The sequence below is a fragment of the Schistocerca gregaria genome, chromosome 2, assembly GCF_023897955.1.
Source record: "Schistocerca gregaria isolate iqSchGreg1 chromosome 2, iqSchGreg1.2, whole genome shotgun sequence".
Classification (NCBI taxonomy): Eukaryota; Metazoa; Arthropoda; class Insecta; order Orthoptera; family Acrididae; genus Schistocerca; species Schistocerca gregaria.
Window position 1 is genome coordinate 622,492,160 of NC_064921.1, and position 20,096 is coordinate 622,512,255.

Sequence of the window (20,096 nt, forward strand, 5' to 3'; positions counted from 1 at the left end):
TTAACTAGTGCACTGTTCCATTATTTAAATAATGAATAACAGTCACAGGCTTTTCAAAAGCATCGATTATGATGTACGAATTTAAGCCTGACATTTCTACTTCCCAGGCAGTTGCCAGTTCCATCTGTATCCAAACATACTACAAAATTCAGACAGCCTGTTTTTTAGGTGATAGACAAGTCCCTGAGGAGAGTTTTGATGCATATTATGTGCATAAAGCTTACATAAAGTGTGAAAATGCAAGGGGGATACTATACATAACTTTTACCACTTAGAATGTTATTTTCACATTTTACATTTTCCTGAATTTTACACTATTTTTTGAAGCCCTTTGAGAAGTGTAAAAGCAGAATTTCACTGTATTTATACTGACTGTGCATTGGTGTCAAAATTTTATTTTTCCTTTTTTGGATGGTAGTCATAATACAAACATTTAGGACCTAAATTATTATTGTACTGTGGACAAAATAACACAGATGAAAGTTCAAATCAAAGAGGGGATTATGGGTAAAATGAAAGTCAAACAAAATTAGGATTTGTTTAATGATTGTGGTAACATGAATGGAAGTATAGGATGATAAAATGGAAGAACTTACATCAAAGTTAACACACAAAAATAATGGACATCACATGAACAAACGTTCTAAATAAGAAAAAAATTATACGAAGAAAAAATGAGAGCAAATGGAAAATCAATACAATGATTAAAATGATGTGACAAATGAACAGAAATAAAAAATTACTTTTTCATCAATTAATTGATTAATAATAATGACCAAAGTTATTTTAAAATAGATTTTAACATAAAAAATTCAAAGCACCTGAACAGATTTGAACCTGCAACCTTTTGCACATGAAGCTTGTACCTTAATCCTTACTTACACAAACAGTGTGTTGATCCTTCCTTTTTAAAGCACTAGAGCATACCTCAAAATTCTGGACTGTTTTTCTGTGTTGATTACTCGCATGCAAAGGCCCACCAAGGAGAATGGCTGCAGGGTGTGATACCAGTGCCCTTAACCTACGTCACCATATAAGTGGTTTCAAAAAATTATCTCACTGCTGAGGACCTCTCATCAAAAGAAAGTTGTGATTCATTGGTGTGATATTGGAAAATTATCGTCTATCTGTATAGGAGTCTGTTTACAAAACACTTGTAAAAACATTTTGAGAATGTTTAGGCCTACTGAGCAGTAGGAGGAGGAGGGAGTGGAGTAGTACCCACATTTAACAAACATCGGAGTTCAGAGAAATGCTTCAGGATGCAAAATAAGTGAAGAAAAATTATTTCAGAATTGTAAGAAAAATTTTCCACAAATATCTATGAATAATAAGGTGGTTTCTACATATTTTCCCCACAAGAATCAACTGTATAAATAACGGCTTCCAGAGAGAGATATAATCAATCACTGTGTGCAGTCTTTATATCCGCTAATGGAACATGCAGTCTCCACTATTGGAACAAAGTGCTCAGCAAAAAGAACAAAACCTTTAGCATGGAAAAACTGCAAATAATACACAAAGATTTGTGTGTAGCAAGTATGGGAAGGTAAGTGAAACTGAAGAAAATGTTTAAGCTTAACCATCCTGCTTTTCCTATGTACAAAGGAAATAAATAAAGGAAACAAAATGATTTATGATTCTTGCCTTCCATGGCTTTCCTGGTTCAAATTCTGGTACAAGGTCTGTGAATGCAGCTGCTGCACTGGTAGTAACTGCTGGCCATGGGTCTTTACTGTCACCTCCGGGCTGAATGCTGCCATCCCCACCACTGCCTGCTCCAGACACATCAGGCCAACCTGTATCTGATCCAGCCCGTGCAGTTACAGTTGACCAAGTCCTGTAAGTATAATCACATGCCAAAACCATTATGGAATTTTGTAATACAAACTACAACAGTGACAAAAATATAAATGAAGAGCAGTAACTGTACCAAGTGAGGTGTATATTTACTATTAGCAGTAAGCAGTATCTCAATAAACTTTTTGCAGAAACTGAAACGACAAATGTACATTACATAAATCAACACTCTGCTGTTCAGGTAATGAGCAATGCTAAAAGAAAGGCAATGATCTATACCAACACATATTATAAAAATGGATGCACATAGATAACTGTGTGTGTGTGTGTGTGTGTGTGTGTGTGTGTGTGTGTGTGTCCAGTCTCCTCCTAAACCACTGAAGCGATTTTAACAATATTTAGTACATCCATCCTTTACTGTCAAGCAATAATCGCTGTGTGGCTAAGAACCACCTACCCAACATTGTTCAGTAAAAATGACATCAAACACCAAGGTGTGTGAAAAACTGCCGCACTGTGCATGACATTTCAATTCTATTACTTCTTTACAACTAACTCTATTCTCAATAGAGTTTGCACATAGTATCCACATATGCCTCTGAATGTACCTACAACATTTTATCATGGTACTACACACAGTCCAGAAGAGACATCATAAATTTGTGATGCTTGAAAAACTGTTGCATCACACCTGACGTTTAAATTTACTGCTCCTTGCTACTAATTCTATTCACAACGTATTTCACAAATGCTACCCACTTACATATTTCACAAATGCTACCCACTTACATATTTCACAAATGCTACCCACTTACATATTTCACAAATGCTACCCACTTACATATTTCACAAATGCTACCCACTTATGTTGCTGAATGTACCTACCCAAGTACACCATTGTACGGCACATAATTCAAGAGAAATGATGCCATAAACACTGAGATGTGTTAAAAACTGCCGCATTATGCATGAAGTTTCAATACATTTATTCATTAGTACTATGACACTTGTACAGTTGAGTCAATTTAAGATAATCCCTGACATCTGACAATGCTTTTGACACCTTTCAACTGTGGAGAATAAATGGATGTAGGAGAAAACATCAGCAGTCTATAGAGCTATGAAGAGGCATTGTTGCAAACATGTTTACAAAATCGCGTAGACACGTGAAGCGGCTGCGCCCAGCATACAGAGACTTTACAGGACCATGTTTCTTAACACAGATACTATACTTACACATTTGTACATTACACATATTTCTGTAACAATTGTTTCATAATTTGAAAGGTATTTCCATGGATACATGGAAACAATGTTTATTTTGATACTTCACAACAAACACAGTTCATTTTATTTTTGTTATAATTTCTAACAGAAAATTGGCAAAATAAATATCTAGAGAATGACGGGTTTGTCAGAGAGAGAGAGAGAGAGAGAGAGAGAGAGAGAGAGAGAGAGAGAGAGAGCGAGCGTGTGTGCTTGCTTGTGTGAGTGTGTGTCTCCCTTTTACAGAAGAAGGCTGTGACCAAATGCAATATGTAAGTTTTTTTTAATTATGTCTGTCTGCAACTTGACGTGTCTTCTTTATGGTAAATAGCTGCCTGTCTTTTCCTACTTTTATTATCTATTTTAATCTAGGATAACTTGGTAATTACATGAAAAGCTTTATGACATGTCGGTTGGCTGCAAATGAGGAAGAAATCATCACCAGAAAGTCATTCTCTTATATGAAACAAGCTGCCAAAACATGATCCAAATTTGTCACATGATTTGTGAGCTGCTTTGATAGCAAAGTGTGATAAATCTGCTGTACATTGAGCACAGGTTCAGTAATTACACTGTTGTATCTAAGAAGTTGAACAGAATCATGGAGGTACAACAATTGAGTATTCTTAACTCATGGTCAACAGTAAAGCAAACTTTGTGTTTTATTGGTATCTGTTGAAAAATGGGAAAAACTAAGCTTTACAAAAGCACAGTTAATGGCTGCACCAATCTACTTATCAGGGTGTAATTTGGCATGGCTTTATGTCCCCTAATACATACATACATCCTGTAAAAATTTCATCAAAACTGGAGAGGGCTGAGTGGGGACCTAATTTAAATTTAGGCCACTTGGCATGGAATGACACTGTATACATGCCCTGCCATTTTCTTGCGAAATGGTCTGAGGTGAATACATGATATGAATTATGCAGCTCCTTCTGTCCCTAATAAATTTGTTAACTCATGGAATTTGATATTTGATGGCCTGCTGCAATATGACTGTGTAATGACAATGTTTGAAGATATGAAAGCTAATTAATTTTTTAAGATGAAGAAGCAAAAGCTACATTTGTGGATATTTTGTCTATAAATGTAGATCATGTGGTTACAGCCAGATTCTGGCCATCTAACATCTAATGTCAAATCAGTTTTTGCTTCCTGGTAGATCAAAACTGTGTGTCCAGACCGTGACTCGAAGCCAGGACCTTTGCCTTTTGCGGGCAAGCAAGTGCTCTACCAACTGAGCTACCCAAGCACAACTCGCAACCTGTCCTCACAGCTTTACTTCTGCCAGTACCAGGTGATCAGGAGGAGGAGGAGGAGGAGGAAGAAGAAACCTTGTCACCAGAAAAAAAAGGACAAAACAAGCATTACCAGGGGCCATATACAGTGACAGACCTGGATGTGAATGTTACCCTCACAATCATAAAACTATTGGAAACTCTTTAAATCATTTACTTAATTTTCTTTCTTATCAGTTGAGTTAGTTTCACTTAATGTGCTAATACTTATTACAAAATATTCTGTTCAGAGTGATGACATTCTGGAGAATAACCTCATAAATGTGTTTGTAAAGTAAACTTTTTTTCTTTGCTATAATCTTTTATTAAATCAAGAATGGTAACGATTACTCTGATGGAAGGAGGAAGATTAGGATTTAACAATGTCATTTACTGCAGAGAACAAACTTACAAGCCTGGACCAGAATGGTGAGGAGGGGGTCAACTTTGTCGTTAATGCTTGTTTGCATTAACTGGTTTGGTGGGACCGGCAGCTCTTTGAGCACGTTTTGTAGAACAATCAAGTGGCACCTCACATAGTTCGTATGAAAACTGAACAAGAGAAGAGAATTATTGCTAAAGACACAGATTACTGGGAAAATGCCTTCTCTCCCATGAGATGATGCTATCCACAAACCAATGGATTTGTGCATTACATCCTTTTTTTTTCCCGACTATGTAAGAGTGGAGGAGGAGGAGGAGGAGGAGGAGGGAGGAGGGAGGTGTGGTGGTGGTAGTGGTGGTGGTTGCTGTTACCATTATTGAGGCCTTCAGTCTGAAGATGGGTTTGATGCTGCTCTCTATGCTAGCCTAGTCTGCGCAAGTCTTTTCACCTTGGAATAATAATAACGCTAATAACTAACTAACTCTCTCTCTCTCTCTCTCTCTCTCTCTCTCTCTCTAACTGTTCCCACTAGATGCATCAGGGCATATCCTATCACCTTATTCCTTCTTTCGTACAAGTTGTGTCTGATCCACAATTTTATAGGTGTGTCTTCATTAATTACTTAATCTAACCTTCTACTCTTCAGCATTTTTCTGTAGCACAATATTTCAAAAGCTTCCACTTCCTACTTGTCTGTGCTGCTTATTGTTGTTTCACTTCCATATATAACTCCACTAGACTTTCATTAAAAACTTCCAAACAATTGTTTTTTCCAGATATTCTGTCTTCCTATCGTCAGTCTACATTTTATATAGCCATGTAGAAGAAAGTGTAATTAGATGAATTACGAACACTAACTTCACTTAACGAAGGTGAATTCAGCACTTGCACATACAACATCGCGGAGTGAACTGCTCCGGCCGGAACACATACGGTATGTATGCAGTTACTGAACATTCCAGTACAATGATTCTTCACATTTGTGGATACTTCTAGAATGTACTCAAACCAAATATAGACATTAAAATTTTACAGTTCAGGTGAGTTTTGAACTCACGACCCTCTATGCAACAGTCTAGTATCAAAACCACTACACCACGGTGACTGAGCTACTCAGCTTCTTCTGCGACATTGCTCCCTCCTTACGACAACAGAGTCTTGGTGTTACATTCTCCTAGTCTGGGAACGGGTCATCGGTTCTCTGCATAGCCCAACTCCCGATGACCGATTCTCGCCCTGGTGGTGATCTTCTTAGAACTTCCTATGCCACTACGCTTTTTGACCACATTTCCGCTTGTTGTCTGTCAATGGACCTTCGAATTTACCCTGGGTTGCAGGATCCTTATAGGGCTTCATTCGAAGGACATGGACCATATCTCTGATCTTTCGTCATCTTGTGTCGGGTCGAAATTTTCAACTTCATAAGTAACATCAGACAACTGTTTTACAACCTTATAAGATCCAATGTACTGCCTGAGGAGCTTCTCAGAGAGACCAACCTTCCGAACAGGAGTGAAGATCCAGACGAGGCCTCCAGGCCGATAGACAAGAGGGCTGTGGCTCGCGTCATACCTTCTACAATCGTTTTCTTGAGCCTGCAGCATGCGGAATTGAGCTAACTACCGAGATTCCTCAGCTCTGGTTAACACTTGGCTGATGTAGTTATTATCCACGTCATCAGGATGTAACGGAAACACTGTCCATTGTCGTAGTTGCCTCACACCCTTGCACCAGGAAAAATGGCGTAAATCCTGTGGTGTCTTGTTTGGTGGTGTTGTAGGCAAACATCATGAAAGGTAGCACCTCATCCCAGTTGCTCTGCTAAACACTGAAGAACATTGATAGCATGTCATCCAATGTCTTATTAAGATGTTCAGTAAGCCCGTTATTTTGCAGATGGTAGGCAGTCGTCACGTGATGAGTAATGTTGCACCAACGGTTTATCTCTGTCACAAGATTTAACTGAAAAACTTTCCCTTGATCGGTAATTAATGACCTTGGGGCACCTTGTTTTGCTACAATGTCTTCTACGATGAATTTGGCTACCTCAAATGCTTCGGCTGTTTTCACAGGTTTTGTAATGGCATAGTTGTCAGATAATCAGTGCAAACAATAATCATCTGTTGCCACTAGCAGAAGTTTGAAATAGTCCAAGAAGGTCAATCCAAACACACTGGAAAGGCATTTCGGCTGATGGAATTGGTATGAGTTGGTCAGGTGGTTTCTGAGAAACTGCCTTTCTCCTCTGGTACTCTCGACAGTGCGACACATAGTGACAGACACTTCTAAATAAACCTGGCCAGAAAAATCTCTTGCGGATCCTATTATGTGTCTTAATAAATCTTAAATGTCTGCCCTCTAGTGTGTCATGGAAATTCTGTAGAACATCCAAGTGCATGTGTTTAGGAATCACTGGTAGCCACCTCTTTCCAAACGGATCAAACTTTTTCTTGCTAAGTAATCCATTAACTACCTTAAATTGTCCTTTCACACACTCTGACCAATTTCAGGCAAGCATAATTTGAGATATCGTGGCGTCCTCCTCCTGCTCAGCAGAGAGATCCTGGAGTGCAGCAAGGCAGTCGCTATCTTCATCAAAGTCTTGATGGTTTTGCACAGGGTTTCTTGAGAGACAGTCGGCATCTTGGTGTTTTCTTCACTTTTGTACACTATGGTATTGTCGTACTCTTGGAGATGTAGTGCTCAGCTGGCGAGTCATCCTGTTGGAGCCTGAAGACCTGTTAACCAACAAAGTGAATGATGGTCTGTAACAACTGTGAATGGCCTTCCATTGAGATACTGTTGAAATTTGCACGTGGCCCAGATCACAGCAAGACATTCTCTTCTGTAGTTGCATAGTTTCTCTCGCCTTTTGTAAGTGTCCTAAAAGCATAGACTATACCCTTCTCCCTTCCATCCAAAATTTGCACCAGAACAGCACATCCCATACCCAATGGCATCTGCGTGAAGTTCTGTAGGTGCCCTCTCATCATACAGACCAAGTACAGGGTCAGTCATCGGAGCTTTTCCCAGCACATTGAAAGAAACTTGTTTAGCACCACCCCAGATATTTTTAGCATCGGATTTTAACAGCTCTTGGAGTGGCCTGGCTTTAAAGCCATTGATAAAACAAAAGTAATCAGAATATAATCCGAGGAAGCCTCATGTCTCTCTAATACTTTTAGGAATAGGAAATTCCGTTTAGATCTCACTTTTCTGGGGCTGGCCGCACACCTTCGTTTGACACAATGTGTCCAAGAATATTGATTTCTTTTGCTCAAAAGAGACACTATCTTGGATTAAGTTTCAGTCCACTTTGTTGGAAACACTTAAGAGAGGCCCTCAGTCTTGTTACCCGTTCATCAGATGTCTCTGAGAACACTATAATGTCATCTAAATAACAGACACATCATCCACTCTAGGTGAATTAGATGATTATCCATCATCCGTTCTAAACTTGCTGGTGCATTACACAAGCCAGACGGCATTACCTTAAACTCACACAGGCCCTAAGGGGTGATGAATGCAGTTCTCTCACGATCAGCCTCATCTTCTTCGATTTGACAGTATCCCGAGTCCATGTCAATGGTTGAGAAAAACTTAGCCCCCTTCAGACAATCTATCGTATCGTCAATTCGTGGAAGGGGGTAAACGTCCTTTTTAGTTATCTTATGAAGCTTCCTGTAATCAACACGAAAGCGCCAACTGCCATCCTTATTCCTGATGAGAACAACTGGTGATGACCATGGGCTCTACGAAGGCTGAATGATGTCATTCTTCATCATTTTCTCTAACTCATCGCGAATTATTCGATGTTTCATTGCTGACAGATGGTACGCTCTCTGGTTTATTGGTTGATGGTCTCCAGTGTTAAACCAGTGCTTCGCCATCGATTTGTCTAATTTGCTCTTCATCTGTGGATTGAAGCATTCATTCAGAGAACTCTTGAAGAATGGCAAGTAGCTTCTTCTGTTGTTCCTTAGTGAGATCTGGTGATGGTCGAGCTAGGTCTTGTCTCATAGTGGTAGCGTCAATTTCACCCGCAGACTCGGCATGGGAGGTCTCTATGATGCTCAGCTGTTCTGCAATTAACAGCTCAGCGTTTGTTATGCACATGCGTCTTGCAAGGATCTCCGGTTCTTGGTGACAGTTAACTATCCACAATTCACCGAATCCGTTCTTAAATGAGACGACAGGGGCTGGGATGACCAAATTATTCTTCAGTGGTACGCTTCTCTTACATTCCACTACAAGATCCATGGGTTGATGCATGGCATGACATGTGACAATTACCTTTCTAGCACTGACTGCAGGAATGATCACTTCATCCAACACAGTCTTCACACACTTTGATGCGCATCTTCCTGTCCACAGTCTCTCATCTCGTCTAGCATAACCTTCCAGTGGCCACAATCTGTAATTGCCTGAGAAACTTTCAAAAAGTCCCATCCGAGAATGATATCACGACTACACTCTTTTAAGACAATGAATTCTAAGGGCTGTTTATGGCCACTTATACCCACACGAATGATATCTTCCTGTAGGTTTTAAATATTTACCATTAGCCACCTTCAGCAGTGATGTTTTGTTTTCGACGAATATGATTTGCCGCAACTGGCAACAGTACTTCTCCGAAATGACGGAATATGATGCTCCGGAGTACACAAGATCTTGGGCAGGTCAGCCATCCATGAGGATATTGACATAGTTTCCTATCATTTTTGTAGTGATACATGGCAGAGGATTTTTCTATTCGGTGGCCTCACCTCCAAGGAAGGTCGCACCCTTTAATTTTCCATGTTGCAGTGCCAAGGTGATTGGTTGGAGCTTCTAAATGGGGATGGAGACTTTGATTGGCATGTTGGGGAGCGTCTTCTCCAGCGGCAATCTTGCAGTAATGGTGACCTATGTGGTCCTGCACCCACATCTTCTTGTTCATCTTCATTGTCCCCGAGTTGGTGTCGTCTAAGATCGGTCTGCTGTGTTCAGGCGCAGGCATCATCAAATATCTGTCGCCTTTCTCGACAACAGCACACCACGTGTTCCGGTCATCTGCAGTGGAAACATACTGGTTGGTTATCCTGGGTCCTCCAGATATCAGTCTTCCTTGATGCCCAAACATGTTCCTCATGTGGCATTGCAGGAATGTAACTTGTCTTGACTTTTTCAACATTTTAAAGAGAAATGAAGACAAGGGATTGGGTTCAATGTCTGTTCCACTTCCTCTCTTATGACCTCTTGTAGCGTCTCAGTTTTTTTGCTCTCCATGCAATCCAAGTGCCTTCTGAACTTCCTCTCTCACTATCTGATGAACACTTGTGAAATCAGTTGTTTCCTCCATCATAGACATCGATTCTACATTTGGAAGCTGTTCGAACTTCTTGCATGTAAATCTTTTTTGATGCATTGTCTCGATATACTGGCACCATTTTATGAAGTCGTCTGCTGTTGAAACCTCCTTCAGGAGTACAGCTTGATACATGTCCTCAGCAACACCCTTCATGAAGATGTGCAACTTTATCTTCCTCCTTCACTCTAGGATCCACTGTTTTACACAGTTCCAAGACGTCTTGAATGTAGGATGCTGTAGTTTCTCCTGGATGCTGTGCCCTGTACTTCAATTAATCTTCAGCCTTGCACTCCTGTCGTTCTGTGTAGCCGAAATACTGGCGCAGTTCCGCCAGGAATACTTTCCTGCTTGTGAACTTCTCCTCGTTGTTCTTACACCATTGCTTGGCAGTGCCGTCCAAGTAGAAAATACATTAGCCAAACACAAGGTGTCATCCCATTTGCTAGATTTGGCTATACACTTGTTTGGATCTTGGCCATCATCACCAGAGAACCCGGAAGGATGTCTCATGTGGTGGCACACAGTTGCCATCATCGTAACGCCGCCGTCTTCTTCTGTCTCCAATAGATTGCAATCTACTGAATATGGCTGGAACTCAGTTGCTGTCATTGTAATGTTTTCTTCTTCTTATTCTTCTATCCCCGATAGATTGCGATCTGTTGAATATGGATGCAACTCGGGTTTAGCCACGTAAACGGCGACTCTGTCATGGCCTGATGGGAGCCACTGTATCGTTGATAACGTGCGCTACCACTAGTTCCAATACCCAGCATCTCCACCAGAATAATATCATGTAGAAAAAGGTGTAAGTAGATGAATGACAAACACTAACTTCACTCAAGGAAGGTTTATTCAGCACTTGCACATACAACAGCGCAGAGCGAACTGCCTCCGGTCTGAACACATACGGTATGTATACAGTTAAGAGAACATTCCAGTACAATGATTCTTGACATTTGTGGATACTTCTAGAATGTACTCGAACTGAATATAGAAATTTAAATTTTACAGTTCAAGTGAGTTTTGAACCCACAAACCTCCATTTAACAGTCTAGTATCATAACCACTACACCACAGTGACTTTTCTACTCAGCTTCTTCTGCAGCAATATTCTCTATATTTAAGCCATTATTATTTATTTTCCTGCCCAAATAGCAAAACAAATCTAGTGTCTCATTTCCTAATTCAATCCCCTCAGCACCATTTGATTTAATTCAACTACATTCAATTACCATTGTTTTACTCTTATTTATATTCATCTTGTATTCTTTTTGCAAAGACACTATACATTCCATTCCACTGTTCTTCCGTGTACATATCTGTATCTGACAATTACAATGGCATTGGCAAACCACAAATCTTCTATTTATCTTCACTGTACTTTCATTCTCTTCCAAAATCTCTTTGTTGTTTCCTACACAAGTTGCTCAATGTACAGATGGAACAACATCATGGATAGTTACAAACCTGTTTCAGTCCCTTCTCCCCCCAAGCTATGAATTGGTTCTTGCTTTCTGTATTTGATCCAGTCAGTTACGACTAGTCATTCCCGTCTTCTGTAGGTAGTCACTACATATAAACACAAAAACCTGTTTTCAAATGATTAGCTTTTCAGAGCATTCACACAAGGTTGGTGCGGGTGGTGACACCTACAATGTGCTGACATGAGGAAAGTTTCCAATTGATTTCTCATACACAAACAGTAGTTGACCGGCATTGCCTAGTGAAACATTGTTGTGATGCCTCGTGTAAGGAGGAGAAATGCGTACCATCACATTTCCGACTTTGATAAAGGTCGAATTGTAGCCTATCGCGATTACGGTTTATCATATCGCTACATTGCTCCTCGCGTTGGTCGAGATCCAATGACTGTTAGCAGAATATGGAATCGGCGGGTTCAGAAGGGTAATACGGAACACCATGCTGGATCCCAATGGCCTCGTATCACTAGCAGTCGAGATGACAGGCATCTTATCTGCATGGCTGTAATGGATCGTGCAGCCATGTCTCGATCCCTGAGTCAACAGATGGGGATGTTTGCAAGACGACAACCATCTGCACGAATAGTTTGGCGACGTTTGCAGCAGCATGGACTATCAGCTTGGAGACCATGGCTGCGGTTACCCTTGACGCTGCATCACAGACAGGAGCGCCTGCGATAGTGTACTCAACGACGAACCTGGGTGCACGAATAACAAAACGTCCTTTTTTCGAATGAATCCAGGTTCTGTTTACAGCATCATGACGATCGCATCCGTGTCTGGCGACATCGCGGTAAACGCACAGTGGAAGTGTGTATTCGTCATCGCCATACTGGCGTATCTCCCAGTGTGATTGTATGCGGTGCCACTTGTTACACGTGTCCGTCACCTCTTGTTTGCATTGACGGCACTTTGAACAGTGGACGTTACATTTCAGATGGGTTACGACTCGTGGCTCTACCCTTCATTCGATCCCTGCGAAACCCTACATTTCAGCAGGACAAATCACGACCGCATGTTGCAGGTCCTGTACGGGCCTTTCTGGATACAGAAAATGTTCGAATGCTGCCCTGGCCAGCACATTCTCCAGATCTCTCACCAACTGAAAACATCTGGTCAATGGTGGCCAAGCAACAGGCTCGTCACAATATGACAGTCACTACTCTTGATAAACTGTGGTATTGTGTTGAAGTTGCATGGGCAGCTGTACCTCTACACACCATCCAAGCTGTTTGACTCAATGCCTAGGCATATCAAGGCCGTTATTACAGCCACAGGTGGTTGTTCTGGGTACTGATTTCTCAGGATCTATGCACCCAAATTGCGTGAAAATGTAATCACATGTCAGTTCTATTATATTTGTCCAATGAATACCCGTTTATCATCTGCATTTCTTCTTGGTGTAGCAACTTTAGTGGCAAGTAGTGTATGTCGGTGCAAGAGAAACAGCGTCATGTTACAGAGTTTCAAATTCGAAGAGTTCATCCACACATTGAGCACCTCTCCTTCAGCATGACATGCCACACCAAAATGAGAGCTGTGACATCTGTAACTATCTGATGCCTTGTGTTCACACTCACTGATCATCCACCATACAATCCTCAGTTGGACCCACCTGATTTTCGTGTTTCCAAAACGTAAAGAATGCTTCGATAATGATGAAGCAGTGCAAGCAGATGTGAGGTTGTGGCTCCATCAACAAAGTCAAACATTCTATAGAGACAGTATCAACAAACTGGTCTCTCACTGGGAGAAATGCTTCCATTGCCAGGGTGACAAAATTGAAAGATAAATAAGTAGACATGAAGAATAATGGCATTCTCTGAAACATTTATCCATTTTGCACACGTTATTAAATAAATAGTTGCCAGTATTAAGGTTCCATCCCCTTGTATTATGCAGCAGGTATGCCAAGTGGACTAAAATACCACCAGCAGGCACTATCATGAAGCATGCAACATCACACACGAAAGAGCACAGTGTTGCGAACTATGCAGTCATTGAATTAATTGTATTAACTGACTGAACAGTGCTACACACAAAACCCCACATGCTTGCTAGGAATTAAATCCCAAGTACTCCTTACTAGTTACTTTACTCATTTGCTACGTAACAATTTGTCCCTGTAATTAGGTCCAAACAAACTCAGTTTGTTACCTCAACAAGTTCTACATGAAGCTATGCTGTCTTTCACAGTTGATTTATGTAGCTTTTTTTCTATTTACAGTGCAAATTTGGTATATATTTTAGCACAGCTTTCTGCAAGTCTTTTACTGTATCTTTAACCTATGTAAAATTCACTTGTTCACAACTTTTCCAACTTTGTTTCCTCCCCTCAGCACCTTACAGAGAAAAAAAATCTTCCATATAATTATATCCCCACAATTCAAGAAATTACAAAGGTTCTCTCTATTCGATTATCCATAAATAGTTCCTTTCTCACTTCCCATCAAATGTGAACATATTACCACACCACCACCACCACCACCATACAGTGTCATTGGATGGCTGCAAGTCATCAGGGTGGCAAAACTGCTGCACATCAGGCACAGTGAGTGCTGAGCTTCAACTAAACTACAAACTGGATGAAGGCTTACTTGTCTGCTCTACTAAGATAATGGCTAGGAATGTGGAACTTGTCTGGCAGTGTTTATCATTAGCATGGCAACTATCTTCAGTTACGCACATGGACAAACTTCATTCTTTTTATTACCAGATAGTGCATTAGTATATGATGTAACATCTTTCCTTCCTCCCCTCAGTGTTGTTATGTAGCTGCCAAAAGCAGACGCTTGCATCAATTATGATGTAAAATTTGTGTCATTACCAACACAAAAAAGTGAAGATGTTTAGTACAAATGCAGCAAGTCCATCTCAAGAACTGTCACTGTGCACATAGTAATGCTGCAGCATAAAGAATCAAACAGCAACAACAATAAAGACGAGCAGCAAGCTTTTATGCGGCTACTTTGGTAGCAACCATATTAACCGCAGCCATCCAACAATTCTCCTGAGTTTCTATATTTACAGCTTTCAAGTTTACTAAAACAACTTTTTAAGACAAGCTGTATCATAAACCCAGATTTTTAAAATAATTTTTATTTAGGAATTTGATGAGAGAAATATTTACTGTCAATACACACAAATAAAAGCAAAAGTGATGAGACTATCCTTGTGTACCATCGACCTCACAAGTGTGCCCCTCCAATCCTGGGATCTAAGTGACTGCCCTTCCTTTTTTGTCTTTCCCAACTTACACCCCCCCCCCCCTTTCTTCCCCAGGAAGGAACTAATAGTTTCAAAAGCCAGAACAGTGTCATCACTTCAGGAGAATTAAGTAGCCCCGCAGACAGGACCAAGACCACAGAAAGGAGAAGGTTTGTGCCTAAAGAAGCTAGAGTAGCTTGAACACACATGGAGGTACCTGGGATTATAACAGCCTATTTTAATCCTACTGACACTTTTGTGTCCAACAGTGGTCATTCAATTCAGAACGATGACAAAGTTTGTCAAAGAGTGTACTCTTCCAGGTGTTAGACAATCCACAATCGTCTAAGATCCTCAGATCCTGCAATACACAAAATTTGAAAAGTACAAGTGTCGAAGTTTGCTGCCTCCAGAGTTAACTTACTCCTCAAAAAACAGGAAAACTGAAAACTTACAGATACTGTGGCCTAACACAAGATCATTATAAACCATTCTGACCGGAAGCCCAATCAAGACAGCAATGAGAACATTCCGAACTTAAGGCCAGGCAAAAGAGTAACAAAGAATTTCTGAACAGAAAGCCAGGCAAGAGAGTAATAAAGAGTTAACTCACACTGGAGGAGGTTCTAAAGTCAATAAACAAATCCTGTGAGCTATTACTGACTTCAGTTCCAGAATAGGTCGGATCTCCATACTTTATGGACGCAAATGAGACACATTTCTTTAGTCACTGCTAATACTGCCATAAATCAAGACTAAAAGAACAGCCACAGAAAGTAGAAAAATTTGGAAAGACCTGGAGGAGACATTACTCAAGATTTTATTTAAGAACGTCAACATAGTTCTTTGAGAATTAAATGTTCAAATTGGAAGAAAGAAATTCAGGAAGATCATTAGGGACTATTCATTCCTCCACAGGATTAATTAGTATCGCCAATGAATGGTGGAACTCTTTGTAAGTTTAGATCTGATAATGAAATCATTAAAAATAATAATAATAATGGGTATCTCACAATGCTTAACTAGGAGCATTTAAGATTTATCATTTGGTGATCTCACAACATGCAAACAAGGAAAATCAAAATGCCAAAGCCCTCAGGTTTAGACTCAATCATTTTATTTCCAAAATAAAGGTCAAAATGCTCCCAAGACTTCAGCAAACTAAAATACTACTTATACTGAGAGCAAGCAATGCGACACATGACAAATGGGTAGCTCAGAGACGAAATGGTGAAGCAACAGAAGGTCAAATAGGTAAAAAGATGAGGCCTAGAAGAATTCCTCGGATAAGACAGGAGATATAGAATTTGATTCACGAAAGGAGAAAATACAGGAAAGCATCAACTGAAGCATGTAGAAGGAATAAGTAATCTAAAAAATGACAAAGAAAATACAAAATCTCAACACAGGAACGGCTAAAGAACACACCTAACATTGTCAAAGCATGCATGACTATGGGAAATGTAGCAAATAGGAAAATTAAAGAGGCATTTGGAGAAAAGCAACTGTGTGAATATCATGAGCTCATATGGGAAGCCAGTACTAAGCCATGACGAGGAAGCCAAAGGGTGGAAGGAATTCATAAAAGAGGTACAAAAGGTAAATGAACTTTACAGCAATATTATAATCATGGAAGAGGAAGTAAATGAGATGAGACGGGTATTTTGATACTACAATAATAATTTGATATGGGAGATATACTACAAGAATAATTTGACAGAGCAATGGAAGATCTAAGTGGAAACAAAGCATTGAGAGTAGATGACCTTCCCTCAGAATTACTAGTTGGTTGGTTGATTGGAGGAGGGAGGGAGCTACACAAACAGCATAGTCTAGTCAAGGAGAAGGGAATACGGACAAACGAAGAGGTAAAATGAATGTCAAAGTAGCAGAAAGAGGAAAGAAAATGAGAGTAGGAGGAAAAGCAAGAGCAGAACACCCCACAAATGCTACCACTACAAGAGTTGGAGCACCAGTACTGCCACCAACCTTTCCTGATCATCACGTCACCACATTACTACGACAAAATTGGGACAACACCAGGCGAAGAAGACACAAGAAAAGGCAAAACAAAATGGCACAAAAGACCAGGAAAAACCTGGGAAAAAAGGGGGGGGGGGGGGCAGTACTGACCAGTGTGGAAGCAAAGGCTGGGGCCTCCATAACCATGAACTCCAATTCCAGAGGGAAGTTCAAGGACTGGAGGAAAAATCACTTTCACGAAGAAAACAGGACAGATGTAGCCAGGTGTGGAGGCAGCCCGCTAACACCCAGGACAAGGATGGCCAGGGGTATATTTAGTGTGAAGGGCCAAAAGATGAGGGCAGTCCAGCAAAAAATGAATTACTGTGAGGGGGTGGGGACAAGGCAACTACAAATGAGGGGCAGCTCATTGCAGTGTAAAAAACCACAGATCAACCTACTATGGCTGATGCCGAGATGGCAGAGGATAGTTGATTCCCATCGGGAGATGTGGAAGGAAGAACACCATGTGGTGCGAGTCTCCATTGTGTGAAGTTCACGAAGCCACAATTGTGCAAAAATGTATATGACAAAGCTGCAAATCTGCCCCTGGAGGGGTCATGGAAGAAGGGATGGGACAGGTGCAGGTGCAGGCGCAGGTGCAGGTGCAGGTGCAGGCGCGCTGTCAGGTTGTGGGCGAACAGGCACAGCTGCTGATCAGGATGCACCACAGTATGGCAATAAAAATGCACCACCCCTGACGTGAGCAGAGAGTTTTCAAAACAGTGCAAGTGTTTCCATGTACAGGCATGCCAGACAACCCTGGAGTCGTCATTCTGCAGAGGCCACCAAGTGGGAGCTAGTCCAAACACAGAAATCATGCACGTACAGAGCAGAGGTGACCAATGGTCCAGTAGAGGCCACACATTCATTAATAGCAATGAGAGAAAGAAAGACACTAATAGGGAGCCCTGTGGAATGCCATTCTCCTGGGTCTATGGAAAGTTGAAAAAGGTGTCAATCCGGACTCTGAATGACCAGTGGGACAGGAACACACATGGACATAAGTGAGGCCTTACGAAGATCAAAGAAAACTGAAACAAGTTGGCGATGCTGAGGGAAGGCCTGCCAAACTGTGTTTACATTTAAAGCAGATGATTCATCTTAGACTGTCCCTCCAGAAAGCCATGCTGGTAAGGTGATAAAAGGACCCGAGATTCAAGTACCCAACTGAGCCGACGAGCCACTATTTGCTTACATAACTTGCTGGGGACATCGGTCAAACTGATGGGATGGTAACTATCAAGAATGGATCCTTGTTGCTCTTGGAAGCAGAGGGGAAAATGGGTTGGAGCAAAATATGGTTGAATGCCTGGAGGAGATGCTGTCATTGTGGAGGATTGAAATGTTGAAGCAACTGGTTATGGATGTGATCAGGACCAGTCTGATTTGTGGGAAGAAGAAAGGGCCAGTAGTAGTTTCCATTCAGTAAAAGGTTCATTGTAGGATTCTGCCTGACAAGGGGTAAAAAGTAAGTGGGAAGCTTTAGCCCGCTCTTTATGGACAAGGAAGGCAGTTTGATAGGAGGCTGACACCAATGCCATTACAAAATGGGCTCCACAGTGTTCCGCGAGAACTGATGGATCTGTACAATGGCCACCTGGAAGGATGCTACTGACAACCTGGCAGGGTGCAAAGTGTAGCCCATGCCTGCGATACGTGGCAGAAGAACCTATGGAGGAAGCAAACTATTCCCAACATACCTACTTGCAGTGCTTTACTAAGCAACAAGCTTTGGCATGAAGACGTTTAAGTAATAACACTGGTGAGGGACGAGTGATGTTTAAGATGCTGCAAACAATCAAATGGCAGTGGCAACGGTCATGCTCTACCGTGAAACTGGCTGGCAGCAAATAGGGGCCAGCAAGCAGGGAACAGCAATGCCAGCAGTGTAAATTATCCTACTGGACAGATCACGAACAATTTCACTAACGTCACAACGTGACAAAGAAGGTGTAAGCACAATCTGGGAGGCATATACAGAGTGATTCACATAAGACACACAAATATTTTAATATGTTATTCTAGAAGTAAAACTAAAGAAGAAAGTTCATATAAACATAGGTCCGCAAATGCTTAGTTACAGGGTTACAGATAGTAAAAGATTTTTCCTGAAATTTAGCAACTTCACTAATATGAAACCATCGCAAAGCTGTACCAGGTTGTAGTAAAGCACGATTTCCATATATTTTGTTGTTCCTGGTCAGGTGAATCTAATAAAATGTGTCCCAGACGTGTATCTGCATTAGTTTTCCAGAACATCCAGAGAATCAAAGATAATTATACAAGTAAATTTGTTTACTTTCAATTAAGAATGTAGAGAAGTTTACGTCACTGTTAGCAACCGTTTGCGAGTTGTTTCAGTCATTTCCTAACCTTGAAACAAGTTCATTTTCTGTATTGTTCAGTGACAGAACATAATAACAACAGTGTTTTTAAGTGAAACCACATAGTATCTGTTGCAGTTTGTACACTGCTCTCCTGCCATACACAGTTTCCAAGACCAGAGGTGCTACTTCTCAATCAAGTAGCTCCTCAGTTTGCCTCACAAGGGCTGAGTGCACTCTGCTTACCAACAGCGCTCGGCAGACGGGATGGCCACCCATCCAAGTGCTAGCCTAGCCCAACAGCACTTAACTTCGGTGATCTGATGGGAACCATTGTCACCATTGCGGCAAGGTCATTGGGGTAGTTTATAGATTATTTATGAAATAGGGATGCCTTTCAAATTTACAACACAGGAATATACTGGTATGGTGTTTGTTTATGGCAAAAGTGATGGTAATGTTACGGCTGCAGTTAACGAATGTTGTATATGTTATCCAACTCTGAGGATTATGAATGCACGAACCATTAGTGGAGTAATTTGAATGTTACAGGAGACAGGTTCTCTACGTAGCATTCATAATCAGTACAAGCAATCGATGCGTGAAGACAATGAGGAGGATATTATGGATGCTGTTCAGTGAAGCCTGGGTACGAGTACACAACACATCTCTCAACGATTAGGCATTTCACAACCTAAGGTATGGTGTACACTGTATCGTTAACATAAACAAAATGTTCATCATTTACATCCGTGAGATCCTCCCCTAACTTGGAGTTGTGCAACTGGTTAAATACCAATTGGTGGTTACACAAATACATTTTATTTCCTGATGAGGCACAGTTTACTTGAGATGGTATAAACAATTTACATAATGTGCATATATGGTCTAAACCAAACCCACATGCAACAGTGCATCACAATTTCCAGCAGTGATTTGGCATAAATGTGTGGTGTGGTATAATCAACACACGCTTTA

The 20,096-nt window shown here is 40.9% G+C and overlaps 1 protein-coding gene across 6 annotated transcripts in view; it reads right to left on the minus strand.

The window, feature by feature from the left end:
- Positions 1-20,096, minus strand: part of LOC126334616 (protein Gawky) — a 339,985-nt gene that overhangs the window by 57,870 nt on the left and 262,019 nt on the right. For all 6 annotated transcript variants that reach the window (XM_049997028.1, XM_049997031.1, XM_049997026.1 and 3 more), the window contains one exon: positions 1,648-1,840. In XM_049997028.1, the coding sequence (XP_049852985.1) occupies positions 1,648-1,840 (193 nt within the window). The remainder of the gene's footprint in view (positions 1-1,647; positions 1,841-20,096) is intronic.